This window comes from Phyllostomus hastatus, unplaced genomic scaffold, assembly GCF_019186645.2.
Source record: "Phyllostomus hastatus isolate PE091 unplaced genomic scaffold, TTU_PhHast_1.1 phas_scaffold_585, whole genome shotgun sequence".
In the NCBI taxonomy this organism is placed as follows: domain Eukaryota; kingdom Metazoa; phylum Chordata; class Mammalia; order Chiroptera; family Phyllostomidae; genus Phyllostomus; species Phyllostomus hastatus.
This window is the reverse complement of record NW_025334037.1, coordinates 20,901,322-20,923,371: the sequence shown is the minus strand read 5'-3', so window position 1 is coordinate 20,923,371 and position 22,050 is coordinate 20,901,322. Positions and strand designations below refer to the sequence as shown.

At 47.8% G+C, this 22,050-nt stretch overlaps 1 protein-coding gene across 2 annotated transcripts in view; it reads right to left on the bottom strand.

Moving 5' to 3' along the window:
• Positions 1 to 15,115: 15,115 nt before the first annotated feature.
• Positions 15,116 to 22,050, bottom strand: part of TRIM44 (tripartite motif containing 44) — a 112,922-nt gene continuing 105,987 nt past the window's right edge. For both annotated transcript variants that reach the window (XR_006784170.1, XM_045825375.1), the window contains one exon: positions 15,116 to 19,654. Coding sequence is in view for 1 of the 2 variants with exons in the window: in XM_045825375.1 (XP_045681331.1) it covers positions 19,627 to 19,654 (28 nt within the window). In the remaining variant the exon portion in view is untranslated. The remainder of the gene's footprint in view (positions 19,655 to 22,050) is intronic.

Sequence of the window (22,050 nt, the reverse complement as noted above, 5' to 3'; positions counted from 1 at the left end):
GGGCACAGAGGCTGAGGCCGTAAGTTCGGCTGGAGCAGAGCTCATAGGGGTGGAGATGTAGCACTTTTTAAAGGTAGAAGAGGAATTCAAACAGAGGTGGGTTTTGGAGGAGGGAAAGAACGTCGTGGTGGGAGAGGAGGGCCAAGGCTTCAGAGCAGAACCTGATGGAAGATGGGTGGGGAGGGGAAGGCAGGCAGTCTAGGCTGGGGGTGGTGAGTCCCCGGGTTTGACCAGTGACGAGGAACCCTGCTCTAATTCCTCCCCTTTTGGACCAGTTGACAGACTCGTGAAATAAAGGGTGGCCCGAGTTTGGAGACAGGGATGTGGATTGGGCTGAAGTCAGGCTCTGTCACTGACTCACTTGAATGGACCTCCCTGTACCTCCCCTGGCCTCGGTTTCCTCATTTGCAGGAGGGCCCTACCTAGGGTTCCCTAGTGGGGTAGATAAAAGTGTTAGAGCCTTAAGTCAGCGAGAGCGCTTTGGGCTCAGGTCATAGTGAGTCCCCCCCCACCCCCCAACCTGTCTTACCTTCTGTGGCGCACCCCCAGGCGGGCTTCCTCCTCAGGAGCCTGGGTCCCATCCAGGCATAGCTCCAGGAAAGAGGAGAGACAGGCCCTCTCCTGGCTTAGCGGAAATCTCCCAGAAGCCCCTGCAGGTCACCGACTCATTCAAAATCACTCACCGCCAGGAGGCGGGGCTTGGGTAGGTCAATCACGCCACCCGTGGAGCTGGGAGGCAGAGGCGGCTGCCTCCTGCAAATCCCAGAACCAGGAGGAGGGAGCAGAAGAGGTTGGACCTCTGGAAGTGCACGTTGGGAGACAGTTTGCAAATGCCCCACCTAGGGGAGGTTCTCAGCCCGGTAGGGGGTGGGGAGTACTGAAGATAACGGCCCAGTAGTATCTGAGGTGGTTAAAACTCTAAAAAAAAAGGGAGAGAGAAAGTGAAGCTAGATTCTGGGAGAACCCAAGCGGCTCAGAGTTGTTAATATCAACATCATAATGTTGTCTCTAACGTTCTTTTAAATCCCTGTCTTGTGACTTTTTTATTTCTCTCTCAAAAATCACCTTAAAAAAAAAAAAAACAAACCTGTTAACATTTCTCCCGTCTTCTCCAAGGTTTAGCAACATAGCCCCTTTCACTTCGTTTTCACAACCACTCTGCTTCTTGTGGGGACGTCATCGAGTCCTTCCTGGTACTTCTTCGTGCGGCTTGGAGGTTGTTTGTTTGTTTGTTTGTTTTTGCCATCGGTACTTGCAGTGCTTGCGAATCTAGTGAGGCCTGGGCTGTGTGGACACAAACCCCAGCCTCAGCACTTCAAAGCTGCGCAGCTGGGGACGAGCTGGCCCTCTCTGCTTGTTTCCTCATCTGGAAAAATAATGGTACCTAGCGCTGGGGGTTGTTCTATGGTTAAAAAAAAGTTTGTTCTTCTCTGTTTGGCGGAGATGGCTTGTTGAAGATTGGAAGAATTTGTGAATCCTGGGACGCTGGCTTCTTGCCACTTCCTGCCAGCTCAGCAAGGAGCAGAGCAGAGCAGGGCTTTGTGAAGGGAAGGAATGTGCAACTTAATGAAAAGCATGCATTCCATAAATTAGGGAAATTACAGTATTATTACTTTGTAGCATAGCAGCAAGATATAAATAGATGCTAATAAGTAAAATTAGGTTGACTGCTGAAAAAGTACAATTCATTAATAGGGTTGCGTTATGTAAATGTTTACACATGTAAAAGTCCATATATTTATATGGGTTTTAGTGGCTGCACTGGCATGAAAAATGGCTGACTCAGCCACTGCTAGCTGTGTGATCTCAGGCAGTTCTCTCCACCTTTCCAAGCCCCGATTTCATTGGCTATAAAATGAGACTAATAATTTCTTTCTTTTAAAAACAAACCAGGTGAGGTAATGCATGAAAGGGCTTTGAAAACTGGAAATCATGACACTTCTCTTATTTAATTATTATTGTAACTAACAATCATCCACAAAATGTATTCAAAGGCTCATTGTTTGAAATACCAACTTTAAAAGTGATCCAGAAATACTAAACTCATGCTTTTCTTTACAATGGCATTTATAAGTTGGAGACATTTAATTTGCTTTTTTAGATACTGTCTTTTTTTTAAAGATCTTATTTATTTATTTTTAGAGATATGCAAAGGGAGGTAGAAAGAGAGGGTAAGAAACATCAATCAACTGGTTGCCTCTCGCATGCCCCCAACTGGGGGACCTGGCCAGCAACCCAGGCATGTGCTCTGACCAGGAATTGAACCGGCAACCCTTTGGTTTGCAGGTCGGTGCTCAATCCACTGAGCCATATCAGCCAGGGCTAGATACTGTCTTTTTGATGAATGACAAGTTTGGACCTTGTGGCAGGAATTTGAGAACTGTTTCAGACAGAAATCTGGACAGTCCAAGCTCCTGGATTAAGATACCCTTTATGAGTATATTTTCTGGGTAAACACGAAAACTGGATTAAACCAAGCACTTCATTGCAGATAAGGAAAATCAGTGCCCTGTGGGCTGACCTGTTTATAGTCTCACTACAGAAGTGAATGCACTATTTATATTCAAGAGTTCTGCTGTGTCAGACCATAACAGCTTCTCACTTCAAGTTCATTCACCTAGCCATCAGGATGGAGGAGTCAGTGTTTGTGGGTTAAAAGCAACTAATGTCAGACCCCTGCTGGCCTAGTCCAGCACTGCATAGAGAAACACATTCTCCATTTCCTCTTAGTGGGGAAATTTGCTCCAGGAGCAGGACAGCTGAGATGCTAAGGATTCAGTTTCGACTTACTTTATCCCGTTGCCAGCATTTGCCAGAAGGTGTGCCCGAATGGGAGCAAGGAGAAGGGTCAGGCTTGACGTGCAATGGAGAGTTGGTTCTCCAGGGGCCACCGGGGGATCGAGGTCTTCCTTCAGTCCCAGATTGGAATTGGCCTGTTCAACCAGCTTGTTTTTCATGGAGATGGCCTGTAGTGTAGCACTTATTTTTCAAATGGCTTTCAAACTCATCATTGGTTGAATACGCTAACCTCAAGAGGGGGGCTGAGGTTTTCTCCCCAGCTTGTTAATTCTGCCTCTCAAAGGCAAAGAGGAGGATTAGGAAGGGTCAAGGTCAAAATGGAGGCTCAAGGATATGTATAATAGGTCCACTCTGATAGGAGGTGAAGTTTGCAGGTGTAAGGAGTGCCCAGAATTGCAGTTCTCTTCCTTCTGGCCCTGCAAGGAAAATGGGGAGCAGGGGGAAAGAAAGCACAGATTAGCCAAGAGATAGGGAGAAGAAACCTGAACAAAACAAGAACCTCAGATGAAGAGAGCACAGCGCTAGTTTTCAGGACAGGATGTTGATTAGTGCTCCTGGTTGGCAGACATCAGACAGTAGAAGCGAGGAATTCATTTTGGAGGAGCAGCGGTTGGAGGGTGGCAGAGGGGCCGAGGTGCCCGGTTCAAATCCCAGCCTCGTGTTTTTGGCTACAGCGAACAGGTAAGTCCTTGGGAGCAGGGCAAGGGATTGGGACTCGGTAGCCACCAGGGGTGGGGAAAACCATGCCACATTCTCTGCTTTGACATGGGCTAACAGATGACCTTTTCTTCTTCTTCTCAAGATAAATAGGTCTGAGGAGGGTTTCCAATGGCCAAAAGCCAGGGCCTCAGCTCCTTTGGTCCACACTAGTGGCCCCATGACTTGAAGGTCACAGGAAGATGGGCTTGTACTGGAAACCAAGAATCTTCCAGCCAAGCCCCTCGACCCCTCCCTCTGCAGGGCTTGTGCCTCTTCAGTGTGGCTTGGGTGATGCAAATCCACTGCTCCCCGTAAAACAAAACCCTCCTCTCATTAGCATCCCGGAGAACACTCTGTGATTGCAGGAAGGAAAGCTGTGATTGCGCCTGAACCCGGAAGCCTTGGTGATTTGCAGACGCATTGCCCGCTGCGCTGAGTAGGCAGCGAGGAACCCACCCTTGATTTTCTGCCGAGTGTTCATCTACATGGGTGGGCTCTGTCTGACATACTTTGCTGGTCTGATGTTGAAGGATGCTTAAGTTTTTACCACATACTTTTGCCATTAGAGACAATGTTCCATGAACGTTCTTATGCAGAAGGCTTTGTCCATGTGCTGTGGTTCTCTCAGTCAGAGAGAGTGCGGGAGAGGGGATTGCACGCCATCACATTTCCTTCCAAAAACCTTTTTTTGTACTTCAATCAATTTATAATGATACTGGTAATATTGACCATAACTATTTTATTTCTTAAAGACTTACTGTGTGCCAGATACTATATTAAGTACTTTTCATGCATTATCTCTTTTTTAAAAGATTTTATTTTTATTTACTTTCAGAGTGAGGGGAAGGGAGGGAGAAAAAGAGAGAAACATTGATGTGTGAGAGATACATCAGTTGGTTGCCTCTTGTGCACCCCCAACTGGGGACCTGGCCCGCAAACCAGGCATGTGCCCTGACAGGGAATTGAACCGGTGACCCTTAGGACCACAGGCTAGTGCTCAGTTCACTGAGCCACACCAGCCAGGGCTTATGCCCATTGTCTTATTTGATCATCTCACCAAACCAGGATGGTGGGTTCTATTACTATCCCCATTTTCAAGATGAGGAAATGGAGACACCTGGCACATAAGTTAGCTGTTTAAAGTGACCATGCGTTCTGATCCATTATTTGACTCTGAAGAGAGAAACTACTATTTTAGGAAGAAAAAGTATGGGTTAAAGGTGTGGTGAACTTGACCACAACTGCCCAGGAAAGGAAGCCAATTAGAAACCCATTGTTGGAAATGTCACCATCTTGAGTCTTCATCAACACATCTTTGAGTTTAGTGTTGATATAAGAACCTTAAACTTAAGGTCACAAGAGTATTTCAATCCAGCTGCGCCTATGAACCCTCTTTTTTAAATGCATAATTCTGTCAACCTAGCAGTTTTTCTATTTAACCTCTCCCAAACAACTGGCTAAAGTAATCCCCGGCCCCCCGAGCCCCTCCCTCCCAATTAAATTAACTGGTTGTTGTAGTGTTCTCTTGCAGGCTAAGAGTGCCTGAAATGGGATGCTGGGTAAGTCCAATTCAAGGCCAAGTGTTGAGCATTCCTAGAGATGGAATCCCTCAATAGGCATGAGACATCATGAAGAGAACTGAGGACCCACTCAGGTGATAGCTTTTTCCCCAGTATGTTTGTGTCCCTGAGCTCCTCTTGGTGATACACCTTTGTCCCTGAGAGGGAAAGGATCAGAGGCAGCTAAGGAAAGGGGCGAGAAGGAGGAGGCGGAGGAAAGGCAGCTGTTCCAGCACGTGTGAGAGAAACATCAGCTGGTTGCCTCTCGCACGGGGTTATTTATTCCTTACCACCGCTAAGTGCTCTTGCTACATTCCAGGGGATCTAACCATCTCCTAAGAAAATAGCACCCTCTGTCTCTTCTTCACTTGGGAGGGCATGAACTCGGTGAGACAGCCCATGTCCACAGGGAGGGGATCGCGCACACTTTCTATATAAGGAACAGGGCCATCACTAGATTATCAGCTTGATGAAACACACACACATCCACAACACATGTGACACACGCCCAGCACGTTGGGGAGGGGTGGTGCCATAAAAACTTCACTGAAATTGTGATGAGTTGAAAAATTGTAATCCTAAGAACTCCTTTCAGGGAAATAAATGTGTGCAGTTGGAAGAAATACTCCGAAAGACAGTTGGAAGTGGGTGGGGTTATGCACCCCGAAATGGGAAGCTGGAATAACAACAGATGGCTGCTAAATGGCTCCTTCTAAAAAGGGGTCAGGGCTTTTGTTTCCGTGAGCGTGGTATGCAGGTTGGGGCACCGGCTGCAGGGTCCTTCCCCCCTCCCCCAGGCAGTTCACAGCATCCTCTCCTCTAAATAAATGTTGACCTAATATGTAAAGAACAGCAGTTTGGAGGAGTACCTAGTCATTATTCTTCTGGATGTGCCCACGTTTCCCTCTGGTGTTGCACACACACACACACACACACACACACACACACTCTCACTCACTGGCACCTCCCAGCCCTGTGCTGCTGCCTGGCACACACGAGTGCACCTAAAGGCTTGGGTCTAAAGTGCCAGGGAAGGTGTTTGAGAACAGTCCACGTTCCACTCTGTGAAAGGCCAGACATGAACAGCCATTCTTTTTTTTTTTCATTTTTTAAAAAGTTTTATTTTAATCGTTGTTCAAATACAGTTTTCTGTCCTTTACTCCCATCCCAGCCCGCCCATCCACCCATCCCTCCCCACCTCCCTCCCATTTCCACCCCCTCTAGTTTTGGTCCATGTGTCCTTTATATTTGTTCCTGTAAACCCTTCCCCTTTTCTCCTGAAATTCCCCTGAATTTCCCTCTCCTCTCTCCTCTGGTCACTGTCAGTCTTTTCTCTGTTTCAGTGTCTTTGGCTATATTTTGCTTGTTTGTTTGTTTTGTTGATTAGGTTACTGTTAAAGGTGAGATCATATGGTATTTGTCTCTCACTGCCTGGCTAATTTCGCTTAGCATAATGCTTTCCAGCTCCATCCATGCTGTTGCAAAGGGTAGGAGCTCCTTCTTTCTTTCTGCTGCATAGAATTCCATTGTGTAAATGTACCATAGTTTTTGGATCCATTCGTTTATTGATGGGCACCTAGGTTGCTTCCTGCACTTGGCTATTGTAAATTGTGCTGCTATGAACATTGGGGTACATTGGTTCTTTTGGATTGGTGTTTCAGGGTTCTTAGGATATAGTCCCAGCAGTGGAATTGCTGGGTCAAAAGGCAGATCCATTTTTAGTTTTCTGAGAAAATTCCATACTATTTTCCACAGTGGTTGTACCAGTCTGCAATCCCACCAACAGTGCACTAGGGTTCTCTTTTCTCCAGAAGTGTCTGTTCAAGTCCTTTGCCCATTTTTTAATTGGGTTGCTTGTCTTCTTAGAGTGGAGTTGTGTAAGTTCTTTATATATTTTGGAGATTAAACCCTTGTCTGAGGTATCATTGGCAAATATGTTTTCCCATACTGTTGGTTCTGTTTTTATTTTAATACCATTTTCTTTAGCCATGCAGAAGCTCTTTATTTTGATGAGATCCCATTTGTTTATTCTTTCCTTTATGTCCCTTGCTCTAGAGGACATGTCAGTAAAAATGTTGCTGCGTGAAATATCGAACAGCCATTCTTAATGTCCTGACACCTCGGTTCCCTAAGTCCAGAACGGGATGTAACTGTTCAGCTGGAATGAAGAGAGCCGCCAATGCACGGGGCTTACTGAGTGCCTTCACCTGGCTCTCGGTGTTCCGCGGTGGTAGAGGGGGACTTAGTCGGGCCAGCCAGTGCTGCCTTCCCTCCCCGAACAGTGACCCCAGAATGCAGTCTGGGGAGGAGGGGGAGACAGAGAGAGGAGGGAGGGTGGTGGAGGGAGGAGAGAGAGAAGCTTGCACTAGTGCTAAAAGCTAATGTCTGTGCAGGCCATCAGACAAAGAACTGCAGCCAATGGAATGTTTCTCTTCAGTATCAAAGCAGGAAACTTGGGGTATTTCCCAGAATGTTCTCCTGTGGGCTCTTGGGTCACTAAACAGCCTTTCTCTTCTGAGAGACAGGGGCTAAACCTGGTTAAGAACTCAGGTTTCCCAGCCGCCATATAACCTCAGGCAAGTCATGTCATTTCTTTGGACTCAGTTGTTCCTCCAGTTGGACTCATGTCCAAATCCACGTTTCCTAAAATTGTTACATAGCACACCAGAGAACCTTACTCTCTTCTCTTCTTGAAGTTCTGCCATGCACGTGAACATATTAGAAAGTCCAAGAAGCCCCGCAGAGAAGGAACTTTATTTAGCCTGCTGTTTCGTTTCCAAATTTACTTTACTACAGGGCAGTTTTTCACAGCTTATGCTCGCTTGGTGTCTTGGCCTGCTAGGGCTGCTATATTAAACTACCGTAAGCTGGATGGCTTATTAACAAAAATGCATGCCTCCCAGTTCTGGAGGCTGGAAGTCTGAGATCATGGTCAGGTTCTGGTGAGAACCTTCTGGGTTGCAGACTGCTGACTCCTCGCTGCATCCTTATGCAGTAAAAAGAAGGTGAGGGAGCTCTCTGGGGTCCCTTTTCATCAGGGCACTAACCCAATCCTGGGAGCTCCACCCATGGCCTGATCACTCCACCAAGGCCCCGCCTCCTCACACCGTCATCCCACAGGGGTTAGGATTTCAACATGTGCATGTAGGGGAAACAAACAGTCCAATGCATTTGGACAAATGCTCTCCATAAAGACTTCATATGAGTCCAGTCCTCCTGGGAGAGCCCCAACACACACACGTCTGTGCACACATGTACACACACATCACCCATGGACATGCACATGCTCACACGTGCACATGCACACACAAAGACAGGAGGAGAGTTGGGGTTTTGGGGGGAAGCTTTGTTCCTGCCATCACCACTTACTCTGCTAAAATCTTACAATGGGAGAGCTGGAAGAGGCGGAGAGATCCTGGCGCACGGCCCCCTCATTTGAGGAGTATGTGGAGAGGGGAGCCGACCTGTCCAATGCTGCCCAGCTTGGGAGTGGCAGAGCAGGGGCAGCACTTGGGTTGCCCAGCTCCCTTCCCTCTTCTCCTGCGGGGAGCACGTGCCTCTTGGTGGCACCCATTGCTCTGGACACGCATGCTGGGGTAGATGTAGCTGACGACGTCTCCTTAGTTTCCTGCATCAAGATGTAATATCTCGACTAACTCCACATCAGTCAGCAAAGTCCACAGAGAGTTTTTGAACATTTATTTTGTGTCAGGCAATTTTGTCAGCATTGGTAATACGGTAATAAACAAACAACGCAACCTTCAAAGAGGTACAGATAGTAACCGTATGAACAAGTACATACACACCGTTTGAGATCCTTATAGTTGATATCGAAGTGTGATTGGGTGGGTGTGGTAGAGAGGACTGGGAAGCCGTCTTGGGGAGGAAGTAGGGCCTGAACGGAGAAGCCGGTCAGCATGGAGCGCCACAAGGTAGGCTCCACCTGCCCTCAGAGGGCTCCTTGTGATGCCTGATGGCCATTGCAGTAAACAGTGCTCATCAGCCGCAGCCTATTAGGTGCTTCCCATGTGGCAGGCACTGTCCTAAGCCCTGTGGATCCAGGTGCTCACTTAACTCCTCAGACTTGCTTCAGGACAGAGCCGGCACCAGAACCAAGTGTGTCCGCTTCTAAAGCCCCGTTATCAGGAGCAAGGTCATTCCATTTTCTAGATGGAGGAACACACATTGCTTTTTCCTGGAGATGCGACACTGGGGTTAAGTGGTTCACAAGGTTAAGAGTCTTTCCCTAACAATTATGCTAAATTTTACTTTTCACCTCACTCCGTCACTCCTAGGTCTGTCCTCCAGAGACCTTGCCCTTCCCCAGTAACACACACAAAATCGATTATATTTGTATTATCTGATGCCGGTTGTGTTTGTAGCTCAGAAGGGAGAAGAGGCCGTGTTTTACGAGTGGAGGTTTTGTGTCTCCAGCCTGTTCCCTCCCAGAGGGATCTCAGTGCTCTCTCTGACGTCCGACACTGTGTGTGGGTTTGGAGCCGCGCTGCGAGGGAGAGTACGCACACCACACCTTATTTATTTTCTCTTTTGTGGAAGGATCTCAGCTGTTTTTCCGCCCAAATTGAATTCTCTTCCTCTTGAAGAATGACCCAAGCAGAGAAATTTCCCAAACATCTGAAATCTGAGAATTTGTGCCTGGAATCCACGAGGCTCATGGCTTCCAGATGGCGGGGCCGGAAGAAGCGGAGCGGGGGAGTGGAGAAGGGAGCTGGAGGATGAAAGGCAGGGGAGGCCCGACCTCCGGATCACTTCTGCCTGCCTGCCTGCCTGCCTGCGGACGAGGCCAGGTATCTCGTTTGCTCTGTGACTTCGCCGTTTGACAGCGTGCCAGGCCTGCAGAAGTGCAGCAATTACGCATGACCTGTGAGACTTCCAGTGACTGTTAGGAAGTAAGTCATTGTGAAATTGTCTTTTCGGAGGGCAGTGACTCCCCTCGGTAGCACAATATAAAACAGAGCCTGTGGCCTGGCTATCAAGAGGGGCAAAAACACTCCAGGTGGATTTTCCCACCAAAAGACAGACACTTCTAGAAATCTCGGCTTTACACCTCTTAACCACAGGCAGTAGGGGACCCCGAGATGAGCGAGTTCTTCTTCCACGTGTCTTGTCCTTATGCCAGAGGTGGGTGTGGGGCTTAACAGGCAACCCAGCTTTGGGTAAATTAACAGGCCACATGTGGGCGAGGTATGAGCTCAGAAAGAATATCATTTTTTGATCAGACAGGCCAGTATCTTCTAAAAAAAATAGGAAGTTTGGGGCAAATAGATCAGGACCCACCTGTTACCAAATGGAAAATTGGTTTAAGTGCTAAGAAAATACCCATTTTTATTGTTTTCAGTGGTTTCTTTATCATCTCCACTCACAACTACCCCACTGATACCACATATACCACCCAGCACGAGAGGAATCTTGCTTTGCTATCATGGTGATTTCCCCTTAGAACGGGCTGAATTTGATACTAGGATATAACCATCCAACTGGGTCCAAAAGGCCCCGGAAGCCCCAATGTGTGCAGAGAAACCAAATATGGAAAGGTTACTTCCAGTTAACACCTGCAGTCTCCAGGTGTTCTAATGAAATGGTGAGGCAACAAATGGCCGCCTTCAAGCCAGAGAATGACAGTTGGACTCAAGGTTTTCAAGGGCCAAGAAAAGCATTCGAGCTCTTCTTGATCTGCTTTCCCGATCTGGGGTGGGTGAAGGTCTGGCTACCCTCTGGCTGGGGGAGACGGCAGCAAAGGCGAGCATGCTCTGCAACAGCACGACCCCAGTGGACCACTCCTTTCACCCTGAGGTCATCGGGGTGCTGCCCGCCTTCTCCAGCGGGGTGGTGCCCAGAATGCACACCCTTCTTCAGACTGTGAGGTGACTCTGGGGTCTGAGCCAGGCGTTATCAGCAGGGAAAGGTGGGTACTTTCCCTCTCTCTTCACCCTCCTTTTCCTATTGCAGATTAAACTGTTTAGAAGAGAATTATGATTTAATCCCTTCTGCTGCTAGGGTTGTCCCAAAGTGTTGGTTGCAATGTAGTTGTAAAAAATATTCACATAAAAGAGAAAGAAAGAGAGGAAGGGAGGGAGGGAAGGAGTGGGGGAGTGAGGGAGGAAGGAAGGAAAGAAAAGAAAAAATGTTGCAACCAATGGCACAAGTCATCCTTACCATCACCAAAAGATAAACAGGCATGGAAAACTTGTCTGTATACAGAATGAAATGCAGTTGATTAACTTAGACCATTTCTACACAGAATGCGTGTGGCCTGTGCTTTTACAATCACGCAGTGCTGGAAGCAGTGCGTCAGGGACAAAGGAGAGTGCCAGTCACGTGCTTCTGGGTTCCTTTATCTTGGGGTCATCAGATCAGGGCCAGGTTGCCACAAAGCGCTCAGTGATCCATGGGGAATGAATCATGTCTTCATTCCAGGGCTTAATATATGCATTACATCACTATTAGAAGCCAGCGACTCTGTGGTTGTTGGCTCCAACGTGGATCAAGGTCAAAAGTGGTCCTGGAAACCAAATTCCCCAGGGAGGGTTTGCCACGCAACCCCATGTGTCCTTTGCTCCTGAATTCTTTCTTCTCCTAGCAACGACTACCAAACACCATGCTGCCCCGACTGGTATTCTGTCTACATAAGGTTTGTGCTTCTTGCAGCAGAGAACTGGAGAAATACAAGTGCGAATCTGTTAGTAGGAGTTAAATAGTGTTACACCCAACTCGTGGTGAGGGTCCAGTTTCTTTTTATTATACTCCAATTTTGTTGGAATGACTATTGCTTGAAATAAATGGGCAATTGATGGGGGCTTAGAGATAACAGGGATGCTTAAATGATTTTTATAGTGGCAGCACTTGTCGTAACAGAATTTGACCTGTATTCTGGTTATTAGCTTTACTCATCACATCGGAAACGCGGCACTTCCATTGTTCACGCCGCTATATGCAAAGCACCGTGGCGTGAAAGTCACTTATAAAGCTATGAGAAAAACTCTCTACACACGAGAGGCTCCTGGAATAATAAAACTTCAGATAGGGAGATGTTTTGTTTTGTTTAGCTAAATGCTCTAGAGGTTTATTCCTTTTAAACCCTAAAAGATGTTTATTTTTTTTTACTGTTTGTGATATAAATATTTCTAAAATGTCTGATATGTAAAAACGGTCTTCTGAGTATAATTTAGTTTTTTTAGGTGTGATGCTCAGGGTCATTTTTTTTTTAGATTTTATTTATTTATTTTTTAGAGAGGGAAGGGAGGGAGAGAGAGAGAAACATCAATGTGCGGTTGCTGGGGGTCATGGCCTGCAACCTAGGCATGTACCCTGACTGGGAATCGAACCTGCAACACTTTGGTTCACAGCCCGTACTCGATCCACTGAGCTATGCCAGCCAGGGCCAGGGTCATCATTTTGAATATAATTATACTGTCCAATGATACGATGAGGCTTTCAGGAACTGAGATGCATACAGAGCTGCTTTGGCCCTTAATGCCCACCCACAACACTGCTTTCTGAGCTCTGCAGTCTGCTTAATTTTTTTGTCTTCTCTATTAGAGCTTTTTTCTTCTTGGCCTAAGTCTCCTCTAGAAGTCAGTTTCTCACCCTTAAATGTAATGTGCTGTGAGCTTGGAAACCAGACATCAAACATCTAGAGTTATGTGCGGTGTAGGAACAGATAGGTTCTAAGTGGGTGCTTGACGGGTAGATGTATGACCTTTCTCTTCTGTGTTTGCCTCCTAACATTTATTCCAACTGTCAGAAGCCTTGTTTGCTTAGTTCCTAGTTGTCATTTTTGAATGGGTGCAGCAGAGGTGGTAGATTTCCCTAGTTCTGTCTCTGTTACTCCTTGTCAAGCCACTGGTTTGGAGTTCACATTCAGGAAACAGGGGTCGGTGCAGCCGATGGGCTGAGCCCGAGGGAAAGGAGGTGGCGTGAAGGCTGCGGCCACTTTTGTCAGGTACATGGGGCGCCGTGGCCATGACGGCTGAACTCAGCAAGTGACTATAAAACGGACAAGCTCCTTGCACAGTCCCTTTCCAGTAATACAAAGCTGGCCCAGTGTCAAGCTGCTGAAGACGACGTCAAGATGTTCAATTAAAGACTGAGTGTCAAAGCTGGCTGACTTTCGGGATTCCGAGTCTATGGCAAGAGAGTTACACGGCTTTGTCTGTCCTGGTGATTTCATTATTAATGGCCTTGGAAAAAAGAAGATAAAGCAAGTGTAATAGTTCCTCCTTCTGAAAGTACAGTTTCAGGTCAGAAGATTTCATTGTTACCCTTAGCCCTCCTTCCCTCACTGGACACTGGCTTTGTAGACTGTCCAAAGCAAAGCCTGAGAGAGGGCACATTCCTCTCCCACAAGGCCATGCTACACCTGTGTATGTATGGGGGTGGGGCGGTGACGTTATCACCAATAGGAGGCACCGCTGGGAGGGAAGAACAGCAGGGGTGGGTAGTCTACGAGACCTGAGTTTAAGTCCTGGCTTCGAAGTTATTAGGGTGTGACCTTGGACGTAGCATTTAACTCTCTGAATCTGATTCCTGAGCAACAAAATAGGGGATGATAGTATTAGTGCTGTGAGAACAAATAAGATAATGTGAAAGGAACTGGAATGGTACCTGGAGTAGGGAAAGAGCTCACTAAAATGGTAGCTATTATTATTAACAAAAAAATGACTTTAACCTGGAGATTTTAATATTTAATAAGTATAGAGACTCAACAAGCCAGTTATTAACTTCAAGCAGCCCCCCCCCCTTTTTTTTTCTTTTCTATGACATCATCTTCTCTTACTGAGATGGGCAGGCTGACTTTCTGCTGGGTATTGTCTGCCTCTGGTGCCTTGTTAAAGCCAGGAGATGTTCCAGACACGCTGCAATTTCGTCCGTTAATGAGCATAAGGAAATGGGGCCACCTGTACGCTGGACCAAGCAAAGATCAATGAAACAAAGAGTTGCAGCTTTCAGAGGGGAAGATGATAAAAGCAGAAAGGGCTGGGGCAATGGGATGCGGCAGTGTGGTCCTGCACCAGGAAGTAGGGAAGACCCCCCCGCCCCACACACATTGTGGTTTACTAAAACCCCCACAGTCCCAAGTGCCGCAGCGCTTGGCAATCCCATCCCACCAGGCAGGAGTGTCCTCGGCAGCCAGGGGGGAGGAGGGAGGGCTTTGTGATGGCTGTAGGAGACGGAGAGTCTGCTGTCCTGGTTTGATTACTGTGGCTCATTGGGTGACCTTGAATGACTGATCCATCACCCTCTGAGACAATTTTTCCAAAGTTCACCCAGGCCCCAGCTAATGAAATGGGTCTGATAGCTACAAACTTGTTATAAGGAAATTCAGAGCAGGGTTCATAACCCGCAGCTCCCCCAGGCACAGCTGCCAATAGGTTTTAGGTTGGATTTTAAAAAAAAACCTGAATTTAGGCAGAGGACTTGTAATTTCTGATTCACACAGTATCTACTGTCTTGGGTTTTCATTTGCCTCTGAGAATATGACTTGGCTTCAATGCAACCTCTGGTCCTAATATTACAAAGTGGACTGGAATTGCTTCACTTACGGCTTAATCGTATCTCTTCAGCAGTGACATCAAATGTGTATTTCTAAGGTTCCACAAAAATGGCTTTGCTGGCCTAACTGTAATATGCTGTGTGAAGTTTTTTTCCCTAGAAAATATAGTAAAAATTCAAGTTTGACCTACCCCTTTGGTAACCCAAATGGTAAAGCTTTGTTATTTGAAAATGTCATTCAGGACCAAGTATTCTTTGGGTTATACTCTACTTTGCTCAGAAAATTTAACCTAGGCATGGATCGTTTTACTTTGAGAAGAAGACATATCGATGTATCTCTAAACAATGATGACTTTCAGTCAGTCCGTTTGCCATTTCCCAGAGACCCCCTAAGCCACCCCAGAGGGACCAGGGGTAAATGAGTCTCCCCCATCTACTAACCCGAACACCAGCGCCCCTGGCGGCCCCCAGGTGAGAGTGCAGACTGCCGTGAGTGCTGACGCCCAGCAGGGTCCTTTGTGCCCAATTCCAAGAGACAAATGGTATTTCCAGTAATAGTTTATTGATTTCCAAATGCACAGGGGCGCTGAGTCCAAACATCCTGGGATAGCGGTAAATCTCTTACAAAATAATTTACAGTATGAAGATGATATACTGAAACATTAACTCAAACGTGTAGTTCCCTTGAAAGATGGAGTGTTCCCTTGTTTAATGGGAAGGGTGGAAGGGGAAGATGACCGAGGAGGGAGCCTGACCGCACAGGAACGCAGGCAGAGGACAGCGGGTTCCTCGGCCCTCCCCACCTGGGCAGTGCGGCCCGTCACCGCAGAGAGACTAATCGGGTTTAACTCCCACTAAGCATCCATCTATTGTCCCCTCAAGGGCATGTCAGGCCCAGCTCTGTGGCATTTTTCCTTTTTCTTTTTTTTTTTTTTTGCACCAGTATACTCACAACTGTCTTAATTCATTTCCATTTTCTTGCTCGGATGCGTGTTTCTGGTGTGCTCTCAGTTCCAAACGGTCCTGTTTTACGTGGCCGGCCCCAGAGGGCGGGAGCTGCTGGGGCCTTCCAGTGCTCGGAGCAGGCTGAGGTGGGGGCTCCGGAGACCCGGCTGGGCAAAGGCAAGGAGATGAGGGGTCTCCCCTCTGGGCTGGGCTGACTCCATTTGTTAATAGATTTGTTTTTTAAATAGAAAATTCCAGATGTGCTGGGCACATGGGAGACATTGCAACTGACTTCCTTATAAAAAAGCACGTACTGAACAGCCATTATGTGCGTGCATGTGGAACTTCAGGTACTGGCAGGAGAACGTTTTCCAGGTGGGGAGGAGGACTCCAAGGCCCTGCCATGACTACAGGTCATGGATGCTGCCGCTGGGCCCGCGGGCCAGCCCGGCGTGGTCGGGTCACTCTCAGGTCACCAGCACGCCTGGCGTCCCACTCTCCAGTGCTGTTAGCCGACCTGCAGGTGGAAGGGCTGGAGTGCATTTCCTTCGGGGCTGTCACCTCGGCTCAGTGCCTTCGGGTCTGACAACCTTTGCCAGGGAGCCGCTCTGCGTGTTAGCATTTTGTAAGCCCCTAAGCTCCGATTATCTGGTGACCCTTGGAATCAGGGCTGGTGGAAACCTTTGCAGTGGTCTGAAAAATAATGAGGGGCTGCTCTGAATTTCCTTCAGTGCTTAAACTGTGTGTGTGTGCGCACATATATGTATATAAATGTCATTTATGTACACATATCAGGTATCAGCCAGAAAGGCTAGAGTCGCTGGACTTCAGGTTTCCGAGTCCTCACAGAGCTCAGAACCGGCCACGTGTACTAAAATATGAAGACTCCCTTTTCCACAGCAGTGTAGCAGCGGACATTTTCAAACAAGGCTACGGAGCCGACACCCTTCACCTTTGCTGTTTGGCACCAAAAAGGAAAGGCTCCCCCAACTCCTGGGGGCAGTCTGAACTTTGCCATGTGTACTTAATGCATCTGCTAAAGTGGAAGAAGAAGGCTACTTTGATGCTATTTTTGAGCCCAATCTACAGCTGGGAAATGTAATTTTGAAACAATTCATAAAATGGGATTGTCGCACTGAGGTGGGGGAACCTGGCACCTTTTCTCCCTCTGTACTTAGACGTGCCCCACGGGCCACGGAGTTAGAGAGGACTGGATTCAAAATCCTGCTCCGATAAGTCCTGGCTGTGTACGTCACGGTGAGTGACTCTTCCGTTCCAAATCTGTTTTATCACCTGGAAACGGAGGCCTAGTCCAGGGCCTGGTTCACAGTTAGGCCTCTATATAGGTCATTTCCCTTCTTGGTTGTCAGAGCTGAGACTCCAAGCATTTCTTGGAGTTTGACATCAAATAAATAATAATAATAATAAAAAAAACCCTCTTGGCCTTCAGACACCCAGCATTTGGAAGGCAGCCAGGGACTGGTGATGGGACTCAATTCATCCTGAAGACATTCGCTACCTGCCTCCCCTGATGACGTGACCCCAGGGATTTCTGCAACTGCCTGCAGCCAGTCAGGGCGCACTTTTGAGCACAGCTTGTGCTGACCCGCAGGAGGGGGGGCCTCATCGTGCTGGGGCGTGGGGCTGAGCAGCAGCCCCGGCTCTGGGGGAAGCTGGTGCCGCTGCAGGAAGCACCCCAGTTCTCACGTTGATAAATGCTGCCGGCAGGAACTTGGGAGCTGGGCAGGCTGCTGCGCTGTGTTTAACAACCCCTCCCACCCCGCCCTGTTTAAAGTCTCTCAGGTGCTGAGGACAGCAGGCACCCACAGAGCAAGTCTGAAGTCCTTCCTAAGGAAGAGCAAAAGTGCTCTCCTTGAGGACTAGAGGGATATGATCATTTATTGAGACAGGCTGGTGCACATTTTAATAAATGCTTGGGTTTCCCAAACACTGATTTAAAGTAATAACTGGTGATCTGATATGGAGAGGCCAATGATCTGTCCATTGCTAAGATAAGGCTACTATTTAGACATTAAAAAATAATTATTTGGAAAAGATAACACAAGCTTCCGAATCCTAAAGTCTTCTAAATCTTCTGGTGTTTAAATTCGTATTTTCAGAGCGACCACTGGGTCTCCTGTAAGAGCAGCCCTGTTGGATGTGGTTGGGAGTTGTAATTCGTGGGACGCCAGATTCTCCAGCCTTTGCAGGCAGGTAGGTAAAGCACCGGAATTGTCTTAGCCACTGGCTGGCTACCAGTTCGAGAGAAAAACACCTTTTTTTCCTTAACAGCCCAAACTCCTCTCATATTTATAAACAAGCCCTGACATATTTAGTGAGCTAGGATGGTCCTAACCCAGAAGTATATATCCCTGGTAGCTTCCTGGCATCAAAGGAATGATCATTTAACAGCATGCACAGAACTGAGCAATTATATAAATAGGATTCCTAACAGTAAGTATTGTTTCTGCCTCAAAACCATACCGCACACACACACACATTGGCTGGCCCTAACACTCTGTGATAGGTACAGGGGAGTCGCAGGCAGGCGGACGGGATGCGGGGAGGGATTTCCCCCGGAACAGGCTCCTGGGTCCTGCCTCAGAGGGACGAGCAGGCCAGGCCCTGAGTCAGCAGCAGCCCCAAGGCGGCTAGGACACAGATGCAATTGTACTTCCCAAAAACAAACACCCGATACCACTAGAGGCGGAGCAGAGGGAGCACATGCCCCCACTTGCAAATAAGAATTACCTGTGAGGTCTCCCGTTTTATCTCAACTGCACCGATGTGTACGTGCATTCTATTTCCTAACACAACTGCCTTTGTTTTATCTGAAACAAGGTCACCCCCCGACGCCAAACTATTTGTTAAGTATAACTGATGTTCCAGAAGATGCAGGGTTTTTAGCTTGCAGTTTGGTATTTCAAGGACATCACTGCTCATCTGAGCAGAAAAAACCTGGTTGTAAGGAAACGGGAGTTGGGAGCGGGGAGAGGCCCGAAGTCCAACCATGAGGTGTCTCTGCTCGTGCTCCCACGGAGGAGAGTGGGGCGGGCGGAGGACGTGGAGGCTGGCCTGTGGCGGGAGCCATGGGGAGAGGGCTCCAGCTGGAGTACAGGGAGTCCTATCTGCCCAGACGGAGCTTGGGGCTCCGTTCCGCATGTCCCGAGTGACGAGGATTCTCCCCGCGCTGCATGTAAACCAGACGGGGCTAAGCTGGGGGAGGAGGAGCAGAAACTCACACTGAAAATTCCCATTTGGTAATACATATCCCAGCCTTTCCTGTGAGTAGATTCAGAAAACCTGCAGAATTCACCCAAATCATTGAGGTTTCATCAGACGCTTTAGTGACTATTTTGGAAGCTTAGGCAATTTGAGTGCAGAAACACTGATTTCAACTTTTAATCAGATCTCTTTGGTCCTTTTTTTTTTTTAAGGTCATTTCCTTTCTAGCTCTTCGATCATTTTTCCTTCATTTCCACAGCACTAAATTATGAATCTGAAGTCCTGCATAACCTGGTGTACTAAAAATATCTCCATACGTTTCTACATTTTAACTCTTTCTCCAACTCCATCTTGTCATCCATCTTGTTTCACGAAACCATACTTCCACGAAGGAACACTTGGACTTCTGGAGACTGTTTCCATGTGTCCGGCCTTCCTCGGCCCTCCTTTGTTTCATGCTTCCATGTGAATAAAGTGGGGTCCGATTAGCATGTAGGGAACATACTCTGACTGCCCTTCAAGATTATTCCAGACCCTTCCTGATGAGGACATGCCGTGTGGGTATCTAGTATTACAGGGGTGGGCTTTCCTGAGTAAGTTCAAAGCAGCCAAGAGGAATCACCTCGAGGACCCTTCTTAATTGCTCCTGGCTGATCAAGGGGTGCCGCTCCTGGACCTACACAACGAGAGCATGAGAAGCACACAGTCAGCAAGCACAGAACTGGTCGCCCCTCGGAGAGACATGCGCCTGCTGTGGGTCAGGGGACGTGTCCGGTGGAAGGGCGTTTGTTGCCGGGCAGCTTTCACAGAGACCAGAAGCCGTCACGCACACGCTGTCACATACACACGAGGGGAAGGAATGGTTTTCCACGGGAACGGCAAGCCTTCACGTGTCCTCTTCCTCACTGGCACCGCTGCAAGGGAAAGGAGAGCCAGGTGAGTTCGGACATCGCACGGAGGGAGGCGACCAAGTCTCTGGCGGGAGGCAAGGCTCTGCCACCAGCCGTCCAGGGTCCCGGCCCCACCCCCCACTGCTGGGCGCTGCGGTGTGGCCGCGGCACATTACCGAGCCGCTCCACGTTCTGCTTTATTTGACGCCAGCCAGAATGATGATGATAAAACCTGTTTTCTTGGAGGATTAAATGAGACAATACATATAAAATACACAGAGCCTGGTACACGGTAAGTGAACAGCTACTTAAACAAGCACTTGTGGGTTACAGTATTTTTTAACTTACTTGACAAAATAAATTTCTGATAAAACTCAGGAGTTTGATGTCCCCTAAACCTTAAGCCATCTATGGTTAGGACAGACAGACAGAAAGGAAGCTCTTATTCTGCACACCTCACTTGGAATAATGCCAAGGTTTCAACTCGCACCACGGGGACAGTCACTGGGTTCAGACGTCACCTCTTCAGAGAGGGTACTGTGTCTAAGTAGGACCCTGATCGTTCTCCATCTTCAGCATGTCTTTCATAGCCCTTGTCGCATCCTGTAGAGTGACGGGTATTTATTCTCCCCTCTACCACCCACTAGAGCATAAAAGAATAACGATACTATTTTATTTAACTCCTGTTTATCTAGCACTAATATTGCGCTAGGCATATAGAAGTGTTCAGTAAACAGTTGTTTTTAAAAAGTGAGAAGTAAGTCAACGGGAAGGGAGGCAGGGCAGGCGGGCGGGAGGCAGTCGAAAGGAAGGAGCAGTCGGTTGTGACTGCCCTGACCAGAGGACCCCAGATGTCAGTGATGTCTCCGTGGCCGAGAAAGGAGCGGTGAGTCCCAGAGGAAGGCTGGGAGCTCAGCTGCTCGGGGTCAGAGCCTCCCTGGCTTGGTGCTCAGAGAGAACATTGTTCACACAGGGACTGGGGCAAGAAGGCAGGGCCAGAAGAAGAAAGGGGACAGGAGCAAGAACACGAAAAAGGGCAAAAGTAGCACACTTGCCCTGTGTCTCCTCCTATACTTGCAGTGGCCACGGTCAAAGTTGTAACGAGAACCAACTGGATGGGGTGCTTCCTGGGTGCCAGGGCTGTGTGCTGAGGGCTCCTCAGTGGTTCCGCCACGCCCTACAACCTCCCGGGATGCAGGGACTATTGTCTTCATTATCCCATTTTCCACGTGGAGAGGGTGAAGCTCCGAGAGATGTAAAATCCTCCATCACACGGCAGGACGTGTGTGCTCCGGATGGAGTGCGAAGGAGTCGAGAAGGTGGTGGAAGGGAGTAAAACCTCCTTCCCTGAGCAGAGGCAGGAACAAAGTAAAGAAGAGGAAAGGCCGGGGGTGCACCAGCTCCCAGTTATAACCCAGGCATTTTTATCTCACAAGGGATTATCTGCGTCCATTTAAAATCTGTGCTCTTTCACCTCCACGTGGGAAAGGCTTTAATGGAAAATATCCTAGGCCAGATTTTCAACTGATATGCCACAAGAATTTTTTCAACCCATGTGCCACAAGAATTTTTAAAACGTGCAATACCTATTTCATCAGGGGCACTGACTTCTTTTCCCTTCGACTGTCAAATAAACAAATGACAAAAGCCAACACAACAATTGCTGTCTGGTGTGAATGAATCAAAATTATACCTATGTTTTTTATCAGATTGGCAAAAAGTATGTGTATTTTTTTTGTGGGCCTCAGAATCTGAGTGATTAGTTTGTGTGTGCCATGAGATGAGGAACATCGAAAATCGCTGTCCTAGGCCACTGACTTGTAGTACTTTTTCTGCTAAGGGAGAAAGTATTTCAAGACACAGAGCCTGACATCGGGGTAAGTGAACTCTAGGAGCCAAGAGAACCAACTCAGCAACCTGAGCTCCCCAGAGCTCTGCCCTGAGCATTCTCTCTTCCTGACTGCTGTCCCATCAGGGAACGGCGGGAGCATGCTGGGAAGGGTTGGGCAGGGAGCTGTCATCAAGGAGCCACGTGTTCGGTGACATCTGTCCTAAAGGAAACAAAAGGCCTTTTCTGAGAGCTTCTCACCAGAGTCTAGGCACAGTTGGGACTGGCGTCACATACTCCCCCTTGGCATGATGTCCAAAGCCAGCTCTTATTGTTCTCTTGTCAATTTTCCTTCAAAAACGGGAGGTCGGGCATGGAGACTGTGCCCTTTCCTTAGCTGCCATTCATTTTTCAGCATTCTTCACTGGAAATGCATAGTTTACTGGGTTCATGAACCCACTGAAATTGTATACAAAATTTTGTCTGTGTATTCCTTTGTCTGAGAGAGGCCATAATTTTCATCACATCCACAAAGAGGTCAACAACCTCTCCCTCCAATGACTATAATAAAATTATAAATAAGTTCTTTTAG